General features: G+C 34.3%; 4 protein-coding genes across 5 annotated transcripts; 2 read left to right on the top strand and 2 right to left on the bottom strand.

The window, feature by feature from the left end:
* The first annotated feature begins 3,391 nt into the window (after positions 1-3,391).
* Positions 3,392-6,628, top strand: LOC104792606 (glycerol-3-phosphate 2-O-acyltransferase 6). The gene is made up of 2 exons (XM_010518794.3): positions 3,392-4,483; positions 5,442-6,628. Exons 1-2 carry the CDS (start codon positions 3,845-3,847, stop codon positions 6,309-6,311), a joined length of 1,509 nt encoding a protein of 502 aa, XP_010517096.2. The 5' UTR covers positions 3,392-3,844; the 3' UTR covers positions 6,312-6,628.
* Positions 6,629-7,770: 1,142 nt separating this feature from the next.
* LOC104792605 (protein NRT1/ PTR FAMILY 5.5-like) lies at positions 7,771-10,594 on the top strand. 2 transcript variants are annotated; one of them, XM_010518792.3, is made up of 4 exons: positions 7,771-8,572; positions 8,705-8,919; positions 9,016-9,509; positions 9,617-10,594. In XM_010518792.3, exons 1-4 carry the CDS (start codon positions 8,548-8,550, stop codon positions 10,446-10,448), a joined length of 1,566 nt encoding a protein of 521 aa, XP_010517094.1. In that variant the 5' UTR covers positions 7,771-8,547; the 3' UTR covers positions 10,449-10,594. The 2 variants fall into 2 exon arrangements, with proteins under 2 accessions (XP_010517094.1, XP_019102514.1); XM_019246969.2 differs by having other exon boundaries at positions 8,544-8,919.
* Positions 10,595-11,907: 1,313 nt separating this feature from the next.
* LOC104792604 (transcription factor DIVARICATA) lies at positions 11,908-14,350 on the bottom strand. The gene is made up of 2 exons (XM_010518791.2): positions 13,192-14,350; positions 11,908-12,562 (listed from the first exon to the last, which is right to left on the bottom strand). The coding sequence occupies exons 1-2, from the start codon at positions 13,644-13,646 to the stop codon at positions 12,112-12,114; spliced, it is 906 nt and encodes a 301-aa protein (XP_010517093.1). The 5' UTR covers positions 13,647-14,350; the 3' UTR covers positions 11,908-12,111.
* A 7,307-nt stretch (positions 14,351-21,657) lies between these two features.
* Positions 21,658-24,825, bottom strand: LOC104792603 (laccase-4). The gene is made up of 6 exons (XM_087454571.1): positions 24,642-24,825; positions 23,997-24,148; positions 23,659-23,903; positions 23,303-23,431; positions 22,284-23,207; positions 21,658-22,022 (listed from the first exon to the last, which is right to left on the bottom strand). The coding sequence occupies exons 1-6, from the start codon at positions 24,735-24,737 to the stop codon at positions 21,892-21,894; spliced, it is 1,677 nt and encodes a 558-aa protein (XP_087310697.1). The 5' UTR covers positions 24,738-24,825; the 3' UTR covers positions 21,658-21,891.
* Positions 24,826-26,404: the final 1,579 nt, after the last annotated feature.

Here is a 26,404-nt window from a genome sequence, read left to right as displayed (position 1 = left end):
CAAGATTATATTAATGTAATATAACGTAAGTTTTATGCAAGCATCTTTAGCGTATGACCTTTAGTTATATAGTTATTTTGTATATATATTTTTCGAACCTGAGTATGATATTTACAATCGGATCCGATAATAATTGGAACAAGACGTTTACAAATAAAATCAATCACTTACAGTATCTTATAACCGCAAATCTATCACAATTTGTGGTTGAAAAACTGATCATTACATGCATGTAACAGATTTTGATAACGATTTTTACCCACCGCCTATTTCAAGTTCACCCTCGATCCATACCATATATAGAAATATTACACGCACGTGTTTGATTTTAGTTTGGAGACTTCTTCCACACAAACGTTTTCAAGCCATAGTATAATATCAAATATCCACAATTTCTAGAGATTAGCTATGCCTTTTTGTTGATGATTAATTAATATATAATGGGGAATTCGATCCTATAATCTTTTGAGTTTCTTAATGTCTTCAAATATTATACTTGCTAATTATCTAACAAAGTAGTTCTCCTAGTTTTTTTGGATGCAAAAATTATTTATCACGTTTTAGTGAAAATTTGTTAGCAGCATCAAGTTTCCGGAAACAGGTATAGATTGCTAAAAACTATATGACACTCATTTCTAAAAATGATTAAATGTGTTCTGAAAAACGCATACAAGGTTTTAAGAAAGTTGGAAGTCTTTATTTTCCAACTTGCAAATTTTTACTCAAAATTTCTGATTTTTTTTTTCCTGTTGATGGGTTTATTTCGCTTTCACTGAGAAAAATATTAGTTCCTCCAAAAGTTGGACAGTTATTTCTTAATAGATGAAATCGTGAATGTACAATTCCAAAAAAAAATTCTATATATCTTTGCAAGTAACCCTTGATTATTATTTCACTAGTTTTCATAGAGGTTAATGTTTTAACCGGTGACGTAAAGAGACCACATACAACTTGAAATATGGTAGATAATACTCGCTTTCTCATGTCACAATATTAGGCATTGTTATCATCTTCTGCTTTTTTTGGGGAAAAAATGCATTGTTATCTATCAATCACGCGACCTTGTCAACAAGAAAAACTATAGAATCTAAACACCACACACCACTAAGTGATTATAATGAATTTCATAATATTAATATATATCTGTATCGAATAGGAAAGTAGATATTAGTGCTAATTTTTTCTTTTATTCTACAACTTAATTTTATTACGTTAAGTTATAAGTCATATTCTTTTTATTTTATTTTTATATCTACTCATATCAACTACTAATAAAATGAGTTATTTGCGACTTCATGATCTACTTCCAAAGTTCTAATAAAAAGAGTTATTTAAGACTTCTTAATTAAACTATATCCACATTAGCTTCTAAGTAATATATATATATATATATATATTGATGCAATTTAAAGGATGAAAGTGCAACATAGCCTTTTTCCAGTGATGTACCAACTACTAACCACTAATGGGGATGAGACGAAATTGTGGGCGATTTCTAAAATGTCCATCATTTCATTATCCATATCAAAGTTTAACCAATATCTTGAATCTTCTAATGATTTGAGAAGTTCATGATCCAAGATCACTGGTCTGAATCAGTGACTACAATAAAGATGATTAATTGATTAGTAAAAAAGATTAATGTCATGAAAATGAACAAGTGTTGCTATAGTGTTTTATGGAAAGGATCACGTTTATTAGAAATTGTATTGAACTCTCTATAAAAACGATATTTTAGTCATTCTAATCAATTGCCAAAAAATAGTTTGAAAAGTTCATCGGTTGGACTGAGCATAAGGTTTGTCTCAACATTGCCAAAAGAATCCCTTGCCAAGATTCTTAATTTTACATATATGTTGTAATCGTATTGCAACCGATGATATTTTATTTATAGCGGATGAATAGAATCCAACTTTTAGCAGTCCGCACATGATTCTTCTTTAAATTAGTTACCACATGTAAAAGTAGTCTTCAACTATGCACTTAGCTAATCTCGAGTTCTTTTTTTCTCTATATCTTTTTCACTTGAGTATACGCTTGTGAAAAGCATCTATATTCTTCTAACTGGTGTATGTTATTTCCGGAAGTTAACTGATCTTTGAGCCTAAGCAACCGTATTTTCAACGGATCAGACAAACAACTTCAAGATAAGTGTTAAACAAATGTCTCATTAGTTTACCGTTCATCTAAACGTGTAGATTGTAGCCCGACGATCTAAACTATCAAAACAATAATTTTTCATAAAGTCTTTCTCCAATTAATGATCCTTTTTCGAACCTGAATTTGAAGTTCCATAACCAGCAAAAGGAAGACAAAAATCAACATAATGGTCCTTCTCTATTTCTTTTTGATAATAACATATATAATTTAAGAAGTAGATATCATTCATTGGGTCGTTTTTTTTCATGCTATCCATTAAGAAGATGTTACTTTAACAAAAAAAATGAATTTACCAGTCACATCATATATATAAATACTGCACCATGTAACTTGCAATAGATTTTTCAAACTACACATACTACAGAAATGAACATGATACCACTCCAGAGATGATAATAAGCTTTTTAAAAAATTGTATGAGTATTTTTAAAAAAAGATTACGATGATCATTTTTCCGTCTTTCCATCAAAATCCTAAGGTAAGCATGCAACTAATTATTTTATTTTTAATGATGAATGATCACTTCGAAAACTATTCTTAATATTCATAAGGCTGAAAACTAAATATATACTATAAAACGTCATGTAACATGAGAAACAATCGCTAGCTCAAAACGATACGGACACAACACTCATGATATGGATGTTTCTTCCAGTTTGCACATAGTTTTATTTGACATATTTTTTTATAAACATTTTAGTCTACGTACGTCTTAAACTCTAGACTTGGGTACAGTTAAAAAAAAAAGGAATCATCAATCATTCTTTAGTTATGTACAAAATATCACTGATGCAGCCACAAGCACCGTTGTAGCAACTATTACCCGCCACTCACGCATCAGAATTGCCGGTGGTGGTGTTGTTAGGAACTTAGGCGGTCAGTCGAGGTGATTTCTTAGTTATGATTTTCCATATTTATGGACAAATATATAGTACGTTTTGGTACATATACTATTTGTTTTATATTTGTTTTAGAGTTCAAAGGTTCAACCATTTTAATATACGAGTCTTTGAAAGTTGTTTTGTATCTTTTGCTCGATCGAAGATAAATTTACAAAAGTGAGGACTTGAAAGATTTGTTATTACTTACTAGAATGCCAAAAAAAAATTGTTTTTTTTTTCTTTTTTGTTTTTGCAATTCTCCGAAAGATAATTTGCTCTAACTATAAAACGGCGGCGCGTGGGCCGCTCTCAACAACATAAGATGAATCTCAAATAAGTTTTGGTTAATCAATAAATTGGTGTCGGTCTTCACCAACTTTAACTCTCTCTTCTCTCTATTTCACGCGTCTCAAACAACTTCTTCTGCAATTAATTATTCTCCCTAATTGAAAAAAATTCGATATCCACTTTATTGGCACTATATATCTCCATAATCACTTCCTGACGAATTAAGAAGATTTACTAATTAATTTACATGACAACAGTTATAGTCACAGATATTGTTATCTATTATGCTTAGTGTTCTTTTTTCTCTCTTACCTTTGAAAAATCAAAGCACAGATATCTCTTTGGCATACTAATATCAAACCACCACAACAACAAAATCATGCCCATTCTCTCTTTCCTCTTTATATAAACAACACTCCCAAAAGTATTCACCAATCCATATCCATTCTCACCTTCCAAATCTCCCCCCCCCCCATCTCTCTCTCTCTTCTCCTCTCTCTCCGGCTTCTTCACTAATGGGGGCTGCTCAGGAGAAGCGGCGTCGTTTCGAGCCGATATCAAAGTGCGACGTTAAGGACCGGTCGAACCAGACCGTAGCCGCTGATCTAGACGGGACACTACTAATCTCTCGTAGCGCCTTCCCTTACTATTTTCTCGTGGCCCTTGAAGCAGGAAGCTTGCTCCGAGCGTTGATCCTCCTCGCGTCCGTACCGTTCGTTTACCTTACGTACTTGTCCGTCTCCGAGACTTTTGCCATCAACGTCTTCGTCTTCATCACCTTCGCGGGTCTCAAGATCCGAGACGTTGAGCTAGTGGTCCGCTCCGTCCTTCCGAGGTTCTACGCGGAGGACGTGAGGCCCGACACGTGGCGTATCTTCAACACGTTCGGGAAACGGTACATAGTAACGGCGAGTCCTCGAATCATGGTCGAGCCGTTCGTCAAGACGTTCCTAGGAGTCGATAAAGTTCTTGGAACAGAGCTAGAGGTATCAAAATCGGGTCGGGCAACCGGGTTCGCTAGAAAACCTGGTGTTTTCGTAAGCCAACACAAGCGAGACGCCATTTTGAGAGAGTTTGGTGGCCTTGCGTCTGATTTACCTGACTTGGGGCTCGGCGATAGCAAGACGGACCACGACTTCATGTCCATCTGCAAGGTTATTTCCGTCAATACCTCGTTTTAAATTTTGTTTGTCGCTTTCCATACTTCTTACCATCTACCTTACATTAAATAACATATAGGACGTTATTATGAGTGTATATATATATGTGTCCGTTCTTGCAGCTTCTTTGGTATAATAATTATTGTGTTGTCCTATGGAGTTTACTACCATTCCTAATAATTTTGGGCCAATCATATTTATGCCTTTTTGGTGTGGATCAGTAAATGGTGATAAAATTAGGTCCATTACTATTAAAAGCATATATATCTTTTTAATGAGGAAACCAAAAAAGTGGGTGTTATTTTTTCTAAATATCTTTTGTTATTAAAAGGCATAATGATTTACTTTAGATGTTATTTTACTATAACACCCCATTTAAAAAATATATATATATATATATATATATACATTAGCCATTTACTTAATTTTACTTTCCTATCAACCTAAATAACCCTTTCTTAATTACTTTGATTTTTTATGCTAATATTTTTTTTCTTAGATTTTTTGGGTACTTTTCAAGTGAATTCGGAAACCTGAAATAATATAATAACCTAGGTTCCTCATACACGAACCACCAGTTTTTTTTTTTTCATCATGTAAAAGCCATGATCATCTCTCTTTTTTGGTTCTTTTTCGCTCTACTTTTTTTTTTTTTCGCTCTACTTATATTTCATAAACTTCAAATCAGTTTTCTTGATAAACTAGTATATAAAATAATCATATGTTATTATTCTAGATACATGTTTTTCCAACCATCAATAAGTCTGATAGTACACACGTATCTCTTGTGACTTGTGAGTACTTTGCTATCAACTCTCCTAAATAATTAGAGAAAAATGAACAATATATGCATGGTACTAAAAAATTACGTACAACTTACAAGTTACAACCACTTTTGTACTTTAAAACATAGTAATTTACGTACTTTTTTTCTTTCTATTACTGACTGCAGGAAGGTTACATGGTGCCACGTACGAAATGCGAACCATTACCAAGAAACAAACTCTTAAGCCCCATAATTTTCCACGAGGGCAGATTAGTCCAACGACCAACGCCGTTAGTTGCTCTACTAACTCTCCTCTGGCTTCCAGTAGGTTTTGTCATCTCTCTCATCCGTGTCTACACGAATATTCCGTTACCCGAACGCATCGCCCGTTACAACTACAAGCTCACTGGCATCAAGCTAATTGTCAAAGGCCACCCTCCTCCACCGCCAAAACCCGGCCAACCAGGTCACCTCTTGGTCTGCAACCACCGCACCGTCCTCGACCCGGTGGTGACAGCTGTGGCGCTCGGTCGGAAAGTCAGCTGCGTCACTTACAGCATCAGCAAGTTCTCTGAGCTGATCTCACCAATCAAAGCAGTTGCGTTGACTCGTCAACGTGAGAAAGACGCAGATAACATCAAGCGTCTATTAGAGGAAGGTGATCTCGTGATATGTCCCGAGGGAACCACATGCCGTGAGCCTTTCCTTCTCCGGTTTAGTGCCCTCTTCGCTGAGCTCACGGACCGGATCGTTCCTGTGGCGATCAACACGAAGCAGAGCATGTTCCATGGTACAACCACACGTGGCTACAAGCTTCTTGATCCTTACTTCGCTTTCATGAACCCGAGGCCGACGTTCGAGATCACGTTCCTCAAACAGATTCCGGCCGAGCTGACGTGTAAAGGAGGCAAATCGCCGATTGAGGTGGCAAATTACATACAAAGGATTTTGGGAGGAACCTTAGGTTTTGAGTGCACCAATTTCACAAGAAAGGATAAGTACGCAATGCTCGCTGGTACCGACGGTAGGGTTCCGGTGAAGAAGGAGAAGACGTGATTATTGATCGAGGAAATGAGAAAACGAAGAAATAATACAAAGATGTGAATCATTTTAATTTGGATGGTTACTTATTATTATTTCAAGGGGCAAAGAATTTATAAGTTTGTTTTTTGTTGTTTCTTTTAATATCTTCTCTGCTTCGATGAATGTTTCTTCAAGTTTTACTTTTAGTACAGTAACAGTTTAAGAAAAGAAAGAGAGAAAAAAAAACTCGGTATGGATGTGTGGTTGTATATAATTTTATTCGTTAGAAATTTAACGACGTGTAAACATTACTTTTCTTATAATGTTGAGTGGATAAAGTTTCTTAACAACTATGACCGCTTGTGAGATGAACATTTTGTACGTATGAATGTAATATCACAAGTGATAACCACTGACACTAAAATGGACATCTGAATGTAAAATCATGCATGTATATGATATATCCATTGAAGATCAATTTAAAGTTACTTTCATTTATTGATATAGTAGCTACTATACCCGATCCTGATCATGTCAGGAATATGTACATCAATGCAATTAATTCACAAGTTATCTATGCATTTTAAGCTTAAAAATTAATTTAAAAAATACCTAAAGCCTAGATTGACACTTCTGCTGTGAGTATAAGACTAAGTATCATTGATTGATACTTTTACCAGTAATCTCATTAGTCTACCAAGAAAAACACATATCAATTTAGTTGACCAATCTAGTTAGCTAGGTGGATCATTAGTTCATTATTAGTCCATATCAACCTGTATGTTTATGCAAGTACATATAACATATAGAAATTAGATACTAGCATATTCTATTAAAGTTGCTAGCCCTATAAGTGGGACAATGAATAGATAATCAAGATCTATATCCGATGTCGGGTCTACTAAAAGTGACATGATTTTGACACGGCCTAAATTACATAACGATGGGGTATCTACTTAGGCAGCGTCTTTAATATTTGAACAACCGGTGGCTGCGATTGACAGACTCTCCTTTATGTGAAATATATTAATTTCCCCAATCCCAATTCTCCTTTTTTTTGCAAGTTTGCAACCCAATTATATTGGTTCCAATCAATTCCACAATCTTTAACCTCTCTATTTATTTTTACATATATTATGATGGTATGTAGTAGTAACTCGTTCAAACAAGCAACAAATAAGGAGTTAGCAGCAGCTTTTCCTAGCCAAAAAGAATCTACAAACCACAATCTTTAGGAAAAGGATGGAACAATGCAAAATTATTTTGTTCATGCAGACAAATATTTGTCAGATTTTAATAATTTACATCAGCCAAGTTTTTTTTTTTTTTTTTTTTTTTGACAACAACATAATAATTTCCATAATTGGTTGTAATTTGATTAAATGAAAATATGAGCATTGAATATTGGGTTTGGGCTAAACAAGGCTTGAAGGCCCATTAAGTAAACCTAGTTTGATCCACAATATATCATTCAGGCTTCAACCCTAGGACTGTTGGCGGTACGCGCTCATTGCCGTTCGTTTCACTTTCCCCGGCGCTTCTCTCTGTGCTTTTTCTTTGAAACTTTGTCCTTACTGTTTCTCTCCTCCATCGTAGACCATGAGATTATCCGGCGGTAGAGTTTTTGATTACGGCCAGACTCTTTTCAGTTCCTTCTCCATCGATGTGTAAATCTTTTTTTTTTTTTTTTCTTGTTCCCACAAGAAACTATTGTAAGTATTAATAATGAAGATGGTGAATCGAAGAAGATGATGAAACATGTCTGATTATTTTCTCCAATTCACCACCTTCATCATCTTCTTCATCTTCTTTATCGATTCTGTTCATTCAAAACTCTAAAGATGAGTTTTTTTTTATATATATATGAGCTATTGTAAAATCTCTCTTTTTTTTTTCCTTATTTTATTGAATCTTGTTTGGCCGTCAAGTATATGCTAAGTTGTTAACTATAGCTTTGTTATGAACTGGCAAAAGTCCTGGTCTCCTTCAAAATTGAATGTTTATTAAATTAACATTATCAATAAAACCAGCCGTGTTGGTTGTGTTGTGTGACCAATAGAAGAGAGTATGTTAAGAATATTTGAAGCCGGTGTCTAATATTTTTTTATTTAGAATATTCAAGCACGTCTATGCCTCCATTAGCCTTCTGGTCATTTGTCCAGCTCAATTTTGATCAGTACCTACAGATTCTTGATTTCATAGCTGAAATAGTTCTGTTTCTTGGTAGCATTGTTGTTAGCCATTGGTTTTTGATTCCATATGAGAAGTAATGGCGTCTTTTCTCCAAGTCATTGGTGAGTGTTGAGATGTGGTTTCTGCTTATCTTATTTGATAGTTCAACATTTTCATCAAGATGCCCCATTGATCATTGGTCATTTATTTAATGGTTCTTGATTACGATGTTTTATTTTTTCTTGTATGGTCAGTTCTATCATGGGCTTTTACCGTTGCGTGGTTTACCTTATGGATGTTGATGCTATACTTAACGAACGAGATGAAGCTAATGTTCACGGACGCAGCTGCAGTTGTAAATGTCTTTGCTGGTGTATCAGCTATTGGTCATCTCGGCATGCAGTTTCTTGTTGATGCATTTATTGGTCACTTTTGGATGCTCTGTCTCTCTACTTTAGCATTCAGTTTCGTAAGATCTTGACCACCTCTTTAAACGTAGGCTATCTAGTATATATGATTGTATTCTTTGTTAGAAGTGAAAATTTTACACTCTCTCATGGTTCAGGGTTTCGGGTTCTTGGCAATATCAGCGTCACCAATGCTTTCTGGCAATGCACAAAAGGGACTGTTCTACGTAGCATTAACAGTGATATCCGTTGGTATATTTGGAAGATCAATCTCTTTGGGTGTGTTTACAGAAGACCAACTAGAAGACGGTAGGAACAAGGGATCTCCCGCTAAGCTCGTTAGCTTTGTCATTGGTAATGTGGGGAATTTTGTGTTCTTGTTACTTGCTGCTATTGCAATGCCTCAGATAAGTCCGTGGTTTGTAAGATTCGCCATCCCCGCTGGCTGTGAGGTATTAGCTATGCTGATTTTTATGTCCGGTACACGTTCATACAAACGGGAAATACCAAGTGGAAGCCCTTTGACAACAGTTCTCCGGGTCTTTGTGGCTTCTGTTTCCAAAATTTCGTGTGCACACCCGAACAACTCAACCCTGCTCTATGAGAAAACCGAGTGTGATTTAGATATAAAGCCCCACACAAGTAGCTTGAGGTTCGACAAAACGTTCACCTGTGTCTAACACTTCTTCCGATGTGAGATGCCTAACTTGTGTTGCTATGTATGTAACTTCTAAACCCTTGATTTTTTTTCAAATACAGGTGCCTAGACAGAGCTGCAATGATACTACAAACCGAGCCCTTGGAGCAACAGAGGGAAAACAGATGGAGACTTTGCCGGGTGACAGAAGTGGAGCAAACCAAAAGCGTAATACGCACGGTTCCATTGTTCGTGACATCTCTCATTTCTGGTATTGTCTTCTCCCTCGGTAACACTTTCTTCCTTGAACAAGCAAACCATATGGACTCCACGTTCGGATCATGGAATCTCCCTCTCCCACTCCTCTTACTCTTTAGTGAGGCTGCAAGACTAGGGTCCCGAGAACTATGCGTCATGGCTGCAAAACGCAGCCACGGCATTGACACCGAATCAACGAAACAAACCAAAACTCCATATGGTATACCAGTCTCGATCATCCTATCGACATTCTGCTGCTCCATTGCTGCACACGTTGAGTCTAGGAGGCTCAAAGTGGTTAGCACTCAAGGTTTGGTGTCTGAAACCATCCCAATGAGTGTTTTCTGGCTGCTCCCGCAGTACATTCTGCTCGGTTCAATTACAGGAATCTACGAAAACAGTTTTGCTCTTTACCTAGAAGAAACAGTGCCTGATGAGTTAAGACAATACATGGTTCTGCTAAACGTGGGGGTGTGCGGCGTCGGGATCATGAGCAATATAGCTCTTGTTAGTGTGGTGGGCAGAGTAAGTGGAGGCAAATGGTTTCAAGAGACAATAAACAAGAGCCGGTTGGATCATTATTACTGGGTTTTATCAGTGCTTTGCATGTTCAATCTCTTGTTGTATTTCTCTGTAACCTATTGGTACACAAGGTGCTACAAAAAAGATGGTGCAGAACAAGAAAACGTTAGATAAAAAAAAGATAGCTTTTGTATAGTACTTGTTGTATGCCCAAGATTTCATTTGTATGTACGTACTGATAGGCCCATGAGAGCTAGAAGAGGTGATTGTGTTCTGGCTTTGAAAAAAAAAGTCATCTTCTATAAATTTATTTCTCCAAATCATCTTGATCATTACCATAACTAAATTTTGTAAATCCATATTACACTGATAACAATTACATGGGACATCAACTAACTTTAAAACCTTCAATGACTATTTAAACACGGGTAAAATTGGTTTAGGGAAAAGAAAAGAAAAACAAATCCAACATTATGAAAAAGAAAAAATTCAGTGCAAAATAGATTTACAAGAAGAATGGGGGGGAACCAACGGTCTTCCTTCAAAGTCAAATATGCAATTATATGGAGATACTTCTCCTTACTCACCAAAGGCATCAAAATGGAACCCACCAAAACATCAATTTAAAGAACAAATTCACCAGTAATCTGAAAAAATGCTTTATAGAAGAAAAAAATGTAACTGAAAACAAAAAAAAAAAATTTAATAATATGGCAGTTATTCTAAATCCTAGTGGATACCTATAGATCTTATTCTCAGCGTTTGCCTGGGTTAAGTTTTAATTAAAATGCTTTTCTTATTTTAGTATGTCAAGGTTAAAATAAATAATTTTCTTTCTTAGTATATATGGTTGGAAAGAAAAATTTAGTACTTATATTGGTATGATAATTTAATATGAGTATTTTTACAAATAAAAGTAATAAAATAACCATGGAAATGTAATTATCCCAAGATGAGATTTAAAAAATTGCAACTTGGTGAGGAACAAAAGCATATCAATCATTGTGGCTTTTTTATTTATGGTCTTTCTTTAGGCTCTATATAGATTCTCATTCTCTTGTCAACTTCGAACTTCAGACAGTACTATTAAATAAAACAGTTGGGAAATATACGTAATTAAAAACTAAATTGTAGTACTAATTACTTCAGAAAAAAGTTTAGATGTTCCTAAGAAAGAAGGCATCATTATCAGCAACACAAAGCCAGGTTTCGATTACGGATTTGTCACCACAACAAGTTAAAATATCTGTAATTAGTGGAAAACCCACTTTATAACTTTTGGCTTCATATTCATAAATAGATAATTCATTCTAAACTAGTACACCCCACTTATAACCAATATCTTTTCTTTTTGCATTGATTTATTTATAATTAATAATTTTTTCAACCTTCACACTGAGACTTGATAGGCATCTTTATACTGTAGATTTGGCACAAATGAGATTAAAAAAAAGTGGTAAAATATCTAACAAATTGTTAAAAAATCATGATTCATTAATTAAAAAGCAACCAATGAGGGTAAAAAATTGTAATTAACGCCTACATGACACAGTATAACTTATCATAAACAATTTGAACTCATATGAGTTCCATATCATACAAATGAATTAGTAGTTAAAATAACAAAACCTAATTAACTTGTTGAAAACTCGTTGAATCAACCACGAAAAAAATAGGGTAAACAAAACAACAAATAGTATCTTCGAAAAAAAAAGAGCAGCTAATTTGTTTTTTTTGGTATATGCACGCGTAATAAGAAAACAGAATAGTAGAAGAAAAAAATATTAATGGATTATTAACTCGTAGTAAATAACTTCTCCGAGATCTTCACCGTGTGCTACATTTGGAGATACGCATTGTACGATTCGAATTGCGATGCGTTCAGAAAACTCTGCTCCTGAAGTTTTGCCATGTACGGCGTCGAGGACATTCCAAGTAGCGTTTCCTGAAACCCGTTTTGGTTATAAAACGCAGCCGCTGTTTCATCGTAAAGCGGTTGACCATCCCACTCCGACGCCTCCTGCTGGCTTCCTCCTACTGATGGCGGCGAGCATGGTGCGTTTGCGGTTACGTTATCGGTGGCTGCACCGTCAGGAGAGTCAGGAATGTTGACGGTGGTGATATCGTGGATGCTTGATCGGCGTTTGTCTTTGCCACCGTTGACTTGCCTTATGAAATACTTCTGAGCGTGACTCGCGACTTGCGTTGGCGTCCGTGTGGTCACGAAGTTGCGAGCTATGTTTCTCCAATCTCCTTTTCCATATTTCTTCAGACCCATCAGAAATTGTCTGCATAATTCATAAACCAAACCCACTCTTAAACACATAACATTGTCAACAACATGCATACCAACAACGTAAAATTTGATGGTGTCACACCAGTAATAAATAAAACTTCATGTGTTATACCAATGTTTACATTCCTATTTAAATAATATGTGTGTGTAATAATCAATCAATTCACCGCACCAAGACACCAATTAAACCATTCTACACATCAAAAGCCTACAAGAAACAAAATTTCATATACTTTTGTTTACCAATGAATTAACACAATACAAGAAAAAGAAAGAAAAAAAGATATTATTTTTGTGATATAAATATATATAAAAACGTATGTATCTACTACAAAATAATGTGCGTGTGTTCTGTCTCTCTGTCTAAAACCCATACGTAGGTCATATAGACACGCACTAAAGATACAATTGTTTTGGTGGACGACTATATATGTCTTAGTATTATAGAATACGTATATACGATAAGCGTATCTTTATACGTATACATAAACACGTTTCCAAGAAAAAGACGTACGTATACATTTATTTATAGAATAAAGTGTAAAAAAGGGGTCCAAATCTAGAGAAGAGAGCATTGACGTTAACGTAGAGATCACACAGATGAGTTAGTTTTTTTTTTACCTGTGTTCTTCTTCTGTCCATGGAACACCTTTCTTCCTCTCATGCTCCGCCGTTCGTGCAGCGGATCCTCTCTTTCCTCCGACGGCGGCGGAGAAGTAATATCCATTCATGTTAAACCCATTGTTACCGGCTGCAGCAGCTCCATCGTAGCCACCCCAATCGAGCGTGAACGAATCAGAAGCGTAACCAGGGATAGGGATAAGACCCGCTTCTATATCGCTGACGTCTTCTTCGAGCTCTCTGTATTGTTTGATCACATCTCCCACGGTTTTCCCAGGGAGCATAGCAGCGACTTTGACCCATCTGTCTGGTGTATCTTTGTCGTAGAAGGCTAAAGCGTTTTCGAATTTCTTGTTTTCTTCAGCTGTCCATTTGGTTCCTCTGTTCTCTTGGAACAGCCAGTTCGATGTCTCTAGATATGTTGCTGGTGACATAACTTCGATTCCTCTGTTCATGTTTTTTCAACGATTGTTGATTCGAATTTAGGAAAAGAAAAAAAATGTTATTAGCAAATGGTGGAGCTTAAAAGAGAGAGAGAGATAGAGAGAGAGAGACTTTGATCTGTCAAAATGGCATTTTTATGGAATGGAATCTGAGAGCTTTGAAGAATCTAAGGAGGAGATATAAAGGGAGCTGCTTTTTTGTTTTTGTTTTCCAGACTCTAAGGACAAGAAGAAGAAGAAGGAAAAAGATTCGATCTTTGAGAGTTGTTGTGTGAAGGATATAAAACCTCTTTTACCAACTAAATCCTTAGTGGTCAGATCCGAATCCAGAGAGAAAGTAAAAAAAAAAGTAAGAAAAAACAGGGGAAAGGACGACCAAAGAAGGAAAACAGAGGATCTGGGATTTGGAAGCTCTCTTGGAAACTGGCAAGAAACCAAACAAAAGAAAGTGATGAAAAAAAAGGACCAAAACACAGAAGAGAGAAGAAATGGAGAAAAACTTCAGGTGGGTTCAGAGAGATTGAAGCTGTGTTAAAAGTGAACAAAACCCAAACTTGTTCTTTCTTTCTCTCAAACTCTGAAGTCTGAAAAGGGAGAGAGAGAGAAAGGAGAGAGAGAAAGAAAGAGAAATATGTAAATGAAACAGGAATGATCTGAGAGTGAGAGGTGAGTTAAAAAGCTGTTGAGCTGTGATTGTCTATGTGTATTTCCCAGACAACAATTTCTGGTCTTGCCTTTTTTTTTTAATTATTTCTTTATTTTAAGATCTACGATTAATTTATGTATTTATTAGTAATATTGTTTTGAATTGCTTTGATCAAATAAAAAGGCTTTCAATTAGACTTTTTTCCGAGATTAAAACAAGTTTACTTCTTGAAAAGAAGAATATTAGTCACTTTTAATAATTTTATGACTAAAAAACACTTATGCTAAAAGGATTATCAAATGACATTTTATGTTGGACATGTGTGTGAATTAATGCTAGTTTTGTTCTCCTTACCTGCCAAATTAATAAGAAAAAGCTGCTTAAACAAAAATTTTACGATGTTTAAAGTATTTTCCAAAATCATTTTGAATAACGACACAAAATAAAACAATGTTAGTGTTGATGTATATGTTAATTTTTCCACATCAACATAGTACAAGAACTATTAGTATAATTCAACCAATTTTTTTTTTTTTTTTAAAGGTTCTCATTACAAAGTGAGATTAGTTAATATCAAAAACATTCTTTTATTTTTATTTTATTTCCGTCGTACCTTTTTAATCCAATCAACCAATAAACACTCGTCCTTTGGATAGTCTGTGCATAGACCAATCACATAAATCAGGAAAAGACATGTGTCTTCTTTGAATAGGCCGAGTCACACATGTTCAGATCCCATTCGTTCTCAAGGAACACTTTATTTTTTTTTTAATACATTGTTATGCTTCCGAGGACCGTTGATTCGATTTTATTTCTATTATCTATTTTGTTTTATCGATGAAATTAATAATACTACTAATGTATGACTCAACTAATGGGAGATGGTTTTTGCGGCTTAAACGTTTCCTAATGATAGGCCGAAGACGTTTAAGAGATGAGCGAGCCAATCACAGACTCAGACAAGACACACAAACCAGGAGCATCCCTCATTGGCTAACAAGATTTAAGGTCGGTGACAAGGGGTACTTATGTGATTTCTCTTTGGTGTTGACATTTAACCTTTTGGGCACATGAGTTGTCTTGTTTGTATATATATTTGTATATATGAATATGGAGATGCTTTCTCTTTTTATAAGGTAAATGATTTGGTGACAACAAAACCGTATTAATATTCTAATTTTGGTCTATAATTTCCATAACAAAACACATTAGAGTATGTGGTTTTAAACTAACATGCTAGGAAACAAACAAAAAAAGTGGGCATAATATTCTACCACAAACTATTTGTCTAGAGTGAACTTATCTTTTTTTTTTCCCCGGTAACTTATCTAGAGAAAATATATTTTTATGAGTGCATCCATTTTAGCCATAAAAAAGTGCATATGATGGTTGTATAATGAAAAGATTTATGTGGCTTTGGTATAAAATCATTTGGTTAACAAAATAATTTGCACAAGAAATGGCAATAATGTTTTTAGAGTGTACTATTTGCTACGCCAACCTTAAAGAACTGCCAAAGGCTATTTTAATACACAATGATGATTCGTTGCTTAACTTCTTGGTTTAATAACCACAACACAGATTTTAACATCAAGGAAGTAATTAAATAGATTAGTAGTAAGTGAATGTTTAGTGATCGTATTGTGTGTCTTAAGTTAACAAGGTCATCATAATAATGGAGTTTAGCCAGAGATCGAACCTTAATTAATTAATGTAGGAAATATAGTCATGATGATATTCTAACAATATCAAAATTCCAAATAATGGTATTCAGGTTTTATTACGGCCATAAGAATATTCCCAATTTACAATAAGAACATTTAACAAAAGTAAGAGTTCACAAGAATTTGAGATAATATATACTATGTTTTAATATAATTATATATATATATATATATATATATGTATATGTGTGTGTGTGTGTGCATGTGTGTGTTAATATAGTTTATAAGATGAATACATTCTAAACACTTAGGATGGGCGATCATACAAAAAACATAAATTTAACATACATTAACTGAAAGCTAGTTGAACCCTCAACTGTTACTCAAACATAGTCCCATATCGCGGGACCACACTTAATTTTAGTTTACATTACACTAATCAATTTCTTAAAACAAACAAAACAGTCATGATTTATTTATAAATGGGTTAGGTAGCTTAAGTGATCACGCCATAGCAGACACAATAATTCTTGAAAGTGTTAAGAGTTTCTATTATTATTATTATATATTAATATACCGCAGTTGCGGATTCACTGTGTTGATCTAATTTGAGACGAAGATCGTCTCTTCCTCTGTGTGTCCTATGTTTGAAGTTGTACATTTGTACGTATATAGTTTGGGTGGCTAATTAAAAACCTGTTATACTACAGACTTGATTATTAGACGATTGGTTTTCAGTTCAAAAATTATCCAGTTAAAAGTATTATTCTTGTTGACAAAAAAAAACAACAACAATAAAACTGATGTTAAACTTCAAAGTAAATGTAATTTAATAACATATCATAACAACTACTCCTAATAGATAGGTTTAGGGTGCTCTCAACAAAATCAGGATGGCAACAGTTTTGCATAGCAAAAGAAAATAGTTGAATATTCCTAAGACATTGTGTTTATGTATTTCGAAGACTATCTTATGCAAATAAAAAAACCCCACGAAAGTATTTGAAAAATGCTAAAATCTCTCCCCAAAAAAAAAACATGAAATCCTTAGTCTTTTATATAAATAATAAAATATTTCGTCTCTTGATGATATTTTTATTCAAAAGATTTCAAAACGAAAGTATACTTTATAAAAAAAAAAATTCTACCAAATTATAGGCTTATTCTCGAACGTGGAACAATAAGTAAGTTAATTATTTTAGACAAGTGGATGGCCTCAACAAAATCGATTGTTGACATCGATTAATAGGGTGAGCAAAATGTCTAAACTACGGCTATTTTATTATGGACATATAGCTCAACATATTAAATTTGCTTTAAAAAGAATATGTATACATATTTCATGTTGAAAAACACCCTAATTCCAAACACATGAACCACAAAGACCAACAAATAGATCAACTAAGATATTGAGACATGTATGAGCAATCCCGAATTTACTCTAACACCCTTCATCACGCTTAGGCATGACTATATGAAGAGTGGACATATGTGGAAACAACATCCACGGGGTAGCCCAACAATCAACATGCTCTGATACCATATTAAATTCGGATTTTACTGTGGGCTTCCAACTCAAAACCAATTTGTAATGAGTGAAGAGACCCTAACCCTTTATATATTACTTAAATCCTTTCACATCTTTTCTGTTGTGGGATATTTTACACTAACAAGTAACATCCCCTTCACGCTCATGCAGGACCATCTGAAGCGTGAGCATATGTGGGAACAACATCCACATGTAGTCCAACAATCAACCTACCCTGATACCATATTAAATTTGGGATTTACTTAATTCCAACTCAAAACTAATTAGCAATAAATGGAAAAGCCCTTTATATATAACTTAGATATTTTGCATTTTTCGGATATGGGATATTTTACGCTAAAAAAATATTGACAAAAATTCAAATGACCACTCCATCCAAAACTAATTCAATGGACGAACGTTAAGTAGCAAAGAGTCTTCACAATAAATCGAAATTTAGTAAGAAGTGCCAGATGTTTATAAATGAAATATCAATAATGAAATTAAAGAATTAGTATAATATGATGTTCTCTGCAACTACAATTCTTTAAATATCAAGAGTTGTTTAAATGAAATGTCAGAGTTGTTTGTCCACCACTCACACCCAACACACGATTATTTTTCTCTTAAATAATGAATAGGTCAATAAAAAAATTCAGTAAAGACGTTTTAAAAAAAAATTGGAGTGGTGCAAGACAATGACTGGTTTTGTTATGAATATTATTATCGTGGAGTTTCCCCAAAGGGAAAGCATCTCCTATTTCCGAATGAGGATACTTTTTTCCCCCTCAATAATTTATTTTTTTATTAATAGTCATAGAGATGCAGGTAAGTAAATGTACATAATAATTTCGTTATTTATTTAATCTTTAATACAGATCTCGGACCTTTTTAGGTTTCTTTTCTCTATGTTTTGGTGTTACAATACCTTTTCTTAATTAATGGTTTAGCTACAAAGCCTACAGTTATCTTCTTGCCACCACTACCGATGTAGTATTTACATTACAATGATATTTTACTCTGTTGCTTATTACTACTGTAGATCTTATAAAACCAAGAAAAAAAAAAAGGTCATACGCAAGAAAATTCAAACTATTTGATTACTATTTTGTTTCTTTGGTAGACAAAGATATTATTTCGCTATTTTGAAATCTCTCCCTCTCTCTCTCTCTCTCTCTCTCTATATATATATATATATGGGGTACATTTATCAGATTGAAATTTGGCATGTTAAGGTTTAGTCAATTTAACCCAATTTCTATAATTAACAACGTCAACTCACCCATAATCTCATGTTTTTCAATATACATATTAAATAGATGGAAAACCAAACATGTGTATTTAAACTAAACTTAAAAAATAAAGGTTTAATATAATACAAGTGTTATTTAAAGAGGAATACTGTACAAATTAGTACTTTAATAATCTAATAAGTTGGTATAGAAATACTTTTCTTATAAAACTTATTTCAAATGGTTGAAAACAAATTAGAATATCAATTTTTTTCTTTGTCATATCTCATTAAAGTATATGTAATTAATTTTTTTTTGGTACGGTCATAAACCACTAAAGTGGGTTCTATTTGCGACAGCAAAACAATTGAGGTATGTTCTCATATTATAAAGTATTAGGATTAAATAAATGAGAGGGGCAACAAAGAAACGACACGAAGTTGGGAGTAAATAGGGAGCACTGGCACACAGTTTGACCCACCGGAGCGACAGCAAAAGAGTGCGAGCGTGCCTGTAGGGCTGCTACTCATAATGCGCTCCACACGCTTTGTACATTAGTGGCTTTGCACAAATCATTTGTTTCTTTTTATTAATTTTTCCTAATTATTTATATTTATATATACTTTCTATTTTTCTAAGTTGGAACCCATATTTTACGTTCCAAGTATGTGATTCTGGGGAGCCAAGCAAATAACATGATTCTGATAGTGTCTTTTAGTCAACGAAATTTTTGTAGTTTAATCATTTATTAGTTTTTACTTATTGTTATAGATAATTTTATATAACTCTGAAAGTACATTAGAAACATTCTCAATATATATCGACGCTCAAAGGAGTTTTGGTTTCTTTTACTGTTTAAAAAATGTACTTCTATAGTTTTACGTCGTTTTGTTATAACTTATAAATATGTTACTTCATTTTGCATGGCAAAATACCAAGAATTACATACTGTATTTAGTCTATTAAATTAATTACTCCAATAAATCTGATTATTTTAACATTGTATCAAAGTGCAGACAAATATTTCAATCTTCCAGTCGTAAGTAATTTTTAGCAATATAGTATAGATAAATAAATACGATTTTCGATTTAGAAAATATGTATATATCATGTCTCTCTGACATTTCCCTAGAAAATTACTCATTATTAATAATTTTGTAGAAGTTCATATGTATTCGATATCCCTAATTTACAAAATATTGCACACAGCCGCTAACCAAGTGATGTGGAATGGGGTAAATATATTTATTTAGCAACTTTAACATTCTCATTAGGATTATTCTAAATTTATGAGAGGACTTTTGAGCTAGATCTGGCAGCAAAAGTTGATATTTTGAACTTTATTTTAGTTCTAATAATATATCTCAAACGTACAATTTAACTGATCAGAATTGTTAGGAAGTGTTGTCATCTATTGAATCACATGGTCTCATTAATTTGATTAACTGATGTTGATTACGCCGCTAAAACTTAAATCACAAATAAGATGGGTTATTAATTATATGCTTGCCTCTTTCTTATAAGGAGTTTAAAAAGTTAGAAATCCCAAAGACAAACCAAGATATAAAAAGAAAAAGGGAAAGGAAAGCTAGCTAGCTACCTAACCTAACTCCAGTTTCATGGTAGCACAATCGGAAAAAAGAATAGTTAAGAAATAAACCGAATAATTGAGATGATAAAACGTCGGTTTTAGAAAGAAAAGGAAAAAAAAATATCATCGCCCTTCTCCAAAGAGGGCGGCTCAAGGTCAAGGTCAAAAGCTACTGTGTTTCAAGAGGCCAATTTAGATAACCATATAATTGTTTTTCTTTAATTTATCTAATGCACCCCTTAATCAATCATTTTATCGTTAATCCTCGTATTATCATGCTCTTGACACAGTCCTAACCCCACATGGCTATGGGATACCTATGTAATAAAGTATTTTTTAGATGGTAGAGTGATAAAATATACAAAGAGTACGACACTTTCTATTTGGCTATAGTACGTTGTACATCGACCTGCAATTAATTATATAACGTTAAACTCGATTAAATTCTTCATGTCCAATCAAACTGTTGCGAGGTTCTCAATGCATTACTGTCATATACTCTGTATGTTTCGTTTTACTATGTTTTGGATGAATTCACAGAAATTAAAAAATGTTTTTAATTATCCCTACATTTGCTTGTTAAACCTCTTTGACCAATACCAACGTAATACTAGTGATGAAGCGACTAGCTATTATAAATTTAAGGGGGTGTATTCAAATCATAATTTTGAAGAATTTGATGGGATTTAGTAAATTTAGAACTTTTGATAAATTTTAGGGATATTCATATGATTTTCTGTAAAATTCTTTCAAATCCCACATAAAACCATGAGATTTGGATTTCTGTATTTTTAACTAAACAAATCCTCCAGAATCTTAAAAATTATTAAAATCCTAATCCACAAAACTGTTTTGAATAACAGTGAATTTTAAAGTAGATTTTTAAATCATCAGTTCAATAACAGTGGATTTTAATGGATTTTAAAGTAGATTTTTAAATCATCAGTTCAATAACAGTGGATTTTAATAGACTTTTTAAAATTCATGATTGAATAACATAGAATTTGTAAATTTCACACAAATCACTTAAAATGCCAAGTTGAATACACCCCCTAAATGTTGCATAAAAATCGAAAGAAATTCAAAACAGTTTTATAAGACGAAACTGAGGCAGGGTAACATTATTAGCTTCTAAGTTGCAAACCGGTCAAGTTTGTATGGTTGGAAAAACTCTGAAGTAATGGCAACATATAAAACTTTGAAACTGATATAGGAGTATTTTTTAAACCAAGGAATCTAATTGAGGACGACGAGATAATAACTTAATAAGTGAATGTGATCACAATAAAGTTGTTGGACCAGAAGAATAAAATAAAAATCATGGGCCATATAAGATATTAAGAGTTATGTTGGAGATCGTAATAATATAAAACTTAAATGCAATTTTAATAGAATGATTTTTTAAAAATAATTATAATACAGTGCTCTTTTTCTTCATCCTTTATTTAAACTTTGCCATGAGCAAAAAAATATCGAACCTTTTGCTTTGCTCAAAAAAAAAAAAATGGTTAACCAAATCCACGCATTAATTCACCACTCGCTGGTCTTCTTGGACGTGGCGTGATGTTGATATGTCGCCTTGTTTAGTTGAAGGACTTAACACTTGGGAAGATCCTTAGGCGGTGGCAAAATCGACTGATTGGGTCCTTTGCCGTTCTCCACCAAAAAAGCCATCTTTAATCCCCACGTCGTGTGTACCTCCAAGTGACAATGCATGAACCAAACCCCTATATTTTACAACATATCAATCCACCAATTTTAATATAATAGTATTTGACTTACTATCATAGGATTTCATTTGTTTTATTAGTGGAATGGACATTGCAAGTCTAGTCATAAACCAATTACTACAGCTTGTGTAGCTGCTAATTATTATGTGAATTCCGGAAAGGACAAAGAGATGATGAGTCTAGTAGAAATAGATCTATATGACCTAAATCACTTAACTACTAATATTTTTTTTACGTTAATTTAATTAGTGTACATACCGGGATTATCCGCTCTGAATCTGATGGCGACCCATCCACCAGATGGAACTCCTATTGTGTTCCTCTCAACAGGATCAACCAAATTGAAGTTATTTGGGTCTTTCGTGGAGTTGAAGTTACCTAATCCACGACCAACTTGGAAAAAGTTAAAACCGTGAAGATGCAACGGATGGTTCTCTGGTGATATGACACCGGTATCTTGGAGGACAAGCTGAACCGTGGCGTTGTACGGTAGCTTGTATAGCCTGGTACCGGTTTCGGTGGCCATATTCGTGACTGATCCTCCACTGTAGTTGAAAACATGCGGTGGGTTTTTGGGAAAATCCGTCGTGAACACTCCACTTTTCTTGAAGTAATGAGCCGAGAGCAGAGCAGTTTTGGGCATAACGAAGGTTACGTTGTTGATGCTGGCCACGACACGGCTACCGTTTCCGGCCTTGCAAGTAGGGCATGGGTTTAGCCCAAGACCGACGGTGAATAAGAGGTGGTGGTCGATGGTGGTCGGAACGAGGGCAGGGTATTTCTTGGAGTTGAGACTACGAAGAGAGTTTGTGAAGTTGTTAGCGATCGAAGTAGCGTTTTGCGGTGGAGGGAGTGTGCGGACTGTTGGAGAGGACGAGAGTGTTCCGGAGTAATGAACAGTTGCGGTGGCTGTTACGTTGTCCACCGCGATTGGGGCGTCCATGAAGGGTGAAGCGGTTACAAGATACTTGCCGGCGGATTTCGAGGCGGTTAGGAGGACGTTGGTGGTTTGACCGGGGGCGATAAGAACGGTGTCGATCTTGAACGGTTTAACGTAGACGGCGTCGACTTCGACCACCGTGAAAAGATGGCCGGCGACTTTGAAAAAGAGCTCTTCATTAAGTGCAGCATTGATTAGTCGTAGCAGATAGGTTTTGCCATTCTCTACTGGCAGTTTGTAACCTTCACACATAGAAAGAGGCTTTCATGATCAGTCATTTTTTTTTTTGGCATCATATTTGTTGGAAATCATGTAGACTTGGAAATTAGGAGATTACCTTGAGATGGACAATTTTTAACGGGGCCTGGGTGTCCGTTGATCATGTGAGCATCTGAGACATTAGGTGCTAATCCAGACTTAAGCGCCTCGTTAATGATATCTTCAGTATCCGATTTCCACCATTCACCTACAATTATGATGAGCGTTATAAATTAGTTATGCCAAATTAACAAATAAGCAATGTAATGAACCACTAGCGTCTAGTGAGAATAGTATTACGTTTTATTAGCTTTAAACTCAAGATCACGTTGCAATATTAGTTTAGGTCACACATCTCATTTTTTATGTGAAATCAACAAGTCAATAGTATTCCAAATTTATGCAAGAAGGTTAAAAATATGAAGATTGAGATACCTAGAACGATGACTTTCTCGTGGTCGGGTTTGGGGAAAGGGTAAGGAACACCGCGTTTGGGAAGGATGACTATAGCACCGTTAACGGTGGCACGGAGCCAGAGGATGTGAGCGTGCCACCAGAGAGTTCCGCGTTGGCCGGTCAAGGTGTAGTTGTATGTGTAGACTTGACCTGGCTGGATAGGGCACTGAGTTATGTAAGCAGGCCCATCGGCCCATCCCGTTCTTATTTGTCTCACACCGTGCCTGTACTCCGATCGTCCACAGTCATCAATCAGTTAACTAATGACACTAATTTATCGATGATGATTCAAATGAAGACTAAGTATAGGAGCTTACCAGTGGATGGAGACGTTGTACTTGACGTGGTTAACGACTTTGATGAGCAACGTGTCATCTTCTCGTGCGTAGATTGTGGGACCTGGATATCTACCGTTGACGGTCACGATTGGCTTGCTTGAGCATAGTCTTGTTGTGTTTTTCATCACAACCTGCGTAATTTCAAGCACAAATATTATCAGTAATAATTACACTGCAAAGGTAAACAGATGAATACATAAGACAAAAGGCGGACCATCATCATTATCTGATTGTAAGTTGTAACAAAAAAAACCATGCTTCAATTTTTTAAAAAACTTTATATAACCTACTGTTGACGTTAAATGATTTGTTCACGTAGTGAATTCATGTATAAAAAGGTAAAAAATACCCACACGTACAAAAATCTGAAATAATTTTTGTATGAAGGCTCCTAATATAAGGATTGCATAAATTAAAATCAATTACAGTATTTTAGTTATAAAATAGCCTACGTGATTAAATATATTGCATATATTCCACTATGAAGATGTTTATTTACGCAAAGCATGTATGAAATATATACACATGTATATAAGCAGAAATGTCGATTATGCGACTATGTCATATGCACCAATCAGTGGAAGATATGTAAATGGAACTGTGTGTTTATATAGATAAACTTACGTTAAACTTGTAATGGCGAACCATGCTCTCCGATGGAGCTGGGAACACAGAGAAGAAGGCTACAAGAAACAGAAACCAAACCATATGAGACCCCATATCTCACTCTCTCTATTCTGTCTCTCTCCTTCTCCTTCTTCTTCTTCTAATATGTGTGTTTAGTCTTTTTCTCTCTGTTTTCAAGATGAACGACTGGCCAACGCAAGCTTATAAAGGGAGAGGAGAAAGAGATTTGGAAACTAGAGATAGAGGCGACGTCGTTTTAGGTGGTAGGTCGACCCAAAATCCAATTCTTTGTAATTAAGATTCCCATTCTTACCACAACCAATCTCCCTGACCAAACACAAGATATAATTTTCCTTTTCTTTCTATAACATATCAGTGGTCAAAACTCTTTTTTTGTTTAACAACTTACAGTATGTTTATTTATTTTTAAACCAAAAACGACATATTGTTTTTTTTTTCTTTATGCGAAATTTATCTTTGAATTCGTTGGATAAACTTTATAAACCCTATTAAGAAGTTATTAAATTAAGATTAATTCCTCAAAATACCATTTTAAGCTCTTTTTTACTAAAATACCACTATTAGTTTATTTCCAAAAATATCACAAAAGTATTATTTTCTAAAAAAACCACAAACACAAAAGTTGATTTTCAAAGATGTAAAAATTTATTTTTTTTGGGGGGGGGGGGGGGGGTTTGAGTTGACTATTTTAGATTTAAGGAATAATTTTGAGGAGGTAGGGTTTATTGTTTAGGATTTAGGGTTTAGTTTTAGTTTTGTGCTATTTTTGGAAAAATATATTTTAATGATATTTTTGAAAAATAAAACTAATAATGTTATATTTAAAAAGTAACTAATAATAGTATTTTTGGAAAGAAAAAACTAGGTTGTTGGCAAAATAAATAATAATAATAATAATAATAATAACTAGGTTTAGTAATATTTATGAGAATTGCCTTTAATTAAACTAAAGCTTTGATCATTTATATCTTTATTTTAGTTAACATGGACCATCACATAATCAATTATTTTTCTTATTCCAGTCTGAGTTTATTTTCTTATCTTTTACATGTAAATTAGCGAACTTGAATCGGGATTATGACACCGTAGTGACACAACTGCAACTCCAATGAGTGACTGGAGCATGTACTGCATTGTTTAGTTTGTACTTATAAATCATTATCTTAATTCGTGGTACTAATACTTGTAATTTATGTGCATAGTTTGTATTGTAATATAAATGTGATCATATATATATGGAGCAGTTAAACTGCTTAAATCCTCACTTCAGTTTGTTATCACTAACTCTATCTAACCTTGGAGAGTGGAGATGGTTGAGGGATCGAGTCAGTTCAAACAGAAGAAGTCAAGTCATGTTCCCTTCGATATACGAACGAAAGGTTAGATAAACGTACGGTATCATTGATATCAGCTAGCAAAGTATTTATTTAGTTAACTAATGTTTATCTGATATGGTTGCACAAAAGCATGTTTATCTGATCTAATAATATGTAGTGCATCAAATATTCATCATAGATTACATACATATCAAATTACGATATTAAAATCTTAGACTTGATTTGTCTTATTATACATTCATGAGATCGAAAGATGATGACCTTTTATTATGTATGCTTAATGGGATAATGTAGACTTAAAGTGTTGTCAAACGCCAAGTTTGGGATTGTAAAAAGAGATAAACTTTCAGATCGAGAATGTGTTTTTATTTTGGTGAGACGTATACGTCTGAACTCGAAGTA

This window comes from Camelina sativa, chromosome 6, assembly GCF_030686135.1.
Source record: "Camelina sativa cultivar CO46 ecotype springtype chromosome 6, ASM3068613v1".
Taxonomy (NCBI): Eukaryota; Viridiplantae; Streptophyta; class Magnoliopsida; order Brassicales; family Brassicaceae; genus Camelina; species Camelina sativa.
The sequence above is the reverse complement of the archived record's forward strand: the minus strand, read 5'-3'. Positions and strand labels throughout refer to the sequence as shown.